The sequence below is a fragment of the Suricata suricatta genome, unplaced genomic scaffold (genome assembly GCF_006229205.1).
Source record: "Suricata suricatta isolate VVHF042 unplaced genomic scaffold, meerkat_22Aug2017_6uvM2_HiC HiC_scaffold_50405, whole genome shotgun sequence".
NCBI classification, from domain to species: Eukaryota; Metazoa; Chordata; class Mammalia; order Carnivora; family Herpestidae; genus Suricata; species Suricata suricatta.
Genome location: NW_021898663.1, coordinates 1 through 600, shown reverse-complemented (window position 1 = coordinate 600; position 600 = coordinate 1). Strand labels below are relative to the sequence as shown.

Genomic DNA, 600 nt, shown 5'->3' with positions numbered 1-600 from the left:
GAGAACAACACAGCGAGGAAAGGAGAAACCGAAACCAAAGGGCTCACAAGCTAGACTCTTATACTATGCACAAGTTTGTTAAAGCAGCCAATGCCCTTAGCCGAACACATATTCCAGCCAATAAGAAAGCACGTCCAGGAGAACAATGCCTCTAATTTGCATAGGACGTTTATGGTAGAAAGGTCAAAGTATTTGTGGTTGAGCTACGGGGAAGAGCCAATGAGAGTTTAGGGTAACGAAGGAGCCTATCGGAAGATACGATACTCAAAAGGCCTATCAGAAATTGTAATTCTGCAATCCCTAATTTGCATACACACCAAATAAAAAAGAGGGCTCTTGCTAGTAGGCGTAATTTCTTCGCGTTCGCCTAGAAGTGTTGATTTAACGCGATGCCTGAACCAGCCAAGTCCGCCCCGGCCCCGAAGAAGGGCTCCAAGAAGGCGGTGACCAAGGCGCAGAAGAAGGACGGCAAGAAGCGCAAGCGCAGCCGCAAGGAGAGCTACTCGGTGTACGTGTACAAGGTGCTGAAGCAGGTGCACCCCGACACCGGCATCTCGTCCAAGGCCATGGGCATCATGAACTCGTTCGTCAACGACATCT

At 49.3% G+C, this 600-nt stretch overlaps 1 protein-coding gene across 1 annotated transcript; it reads left to right on the top strand.

Annotated features, from left to right (window-relative positions):
* Positions 1-374: 374 nt before the first annotated feature.
* Positions 375-597, top strand: LOC115285186 (histone H2B type 1-F/J/L-like; the record flags this gene model as incomplete). Its single annotated transcript, XM_029931533.1, has 1 exon — positions 375-597. A coding segment is annotated over exon 1 (208 nt), but the record flags the coding sequence as incomplete, so codon positions are not given.
* Between the last annotated feature and the right edge of the window lie 3 nt (positions 598-600).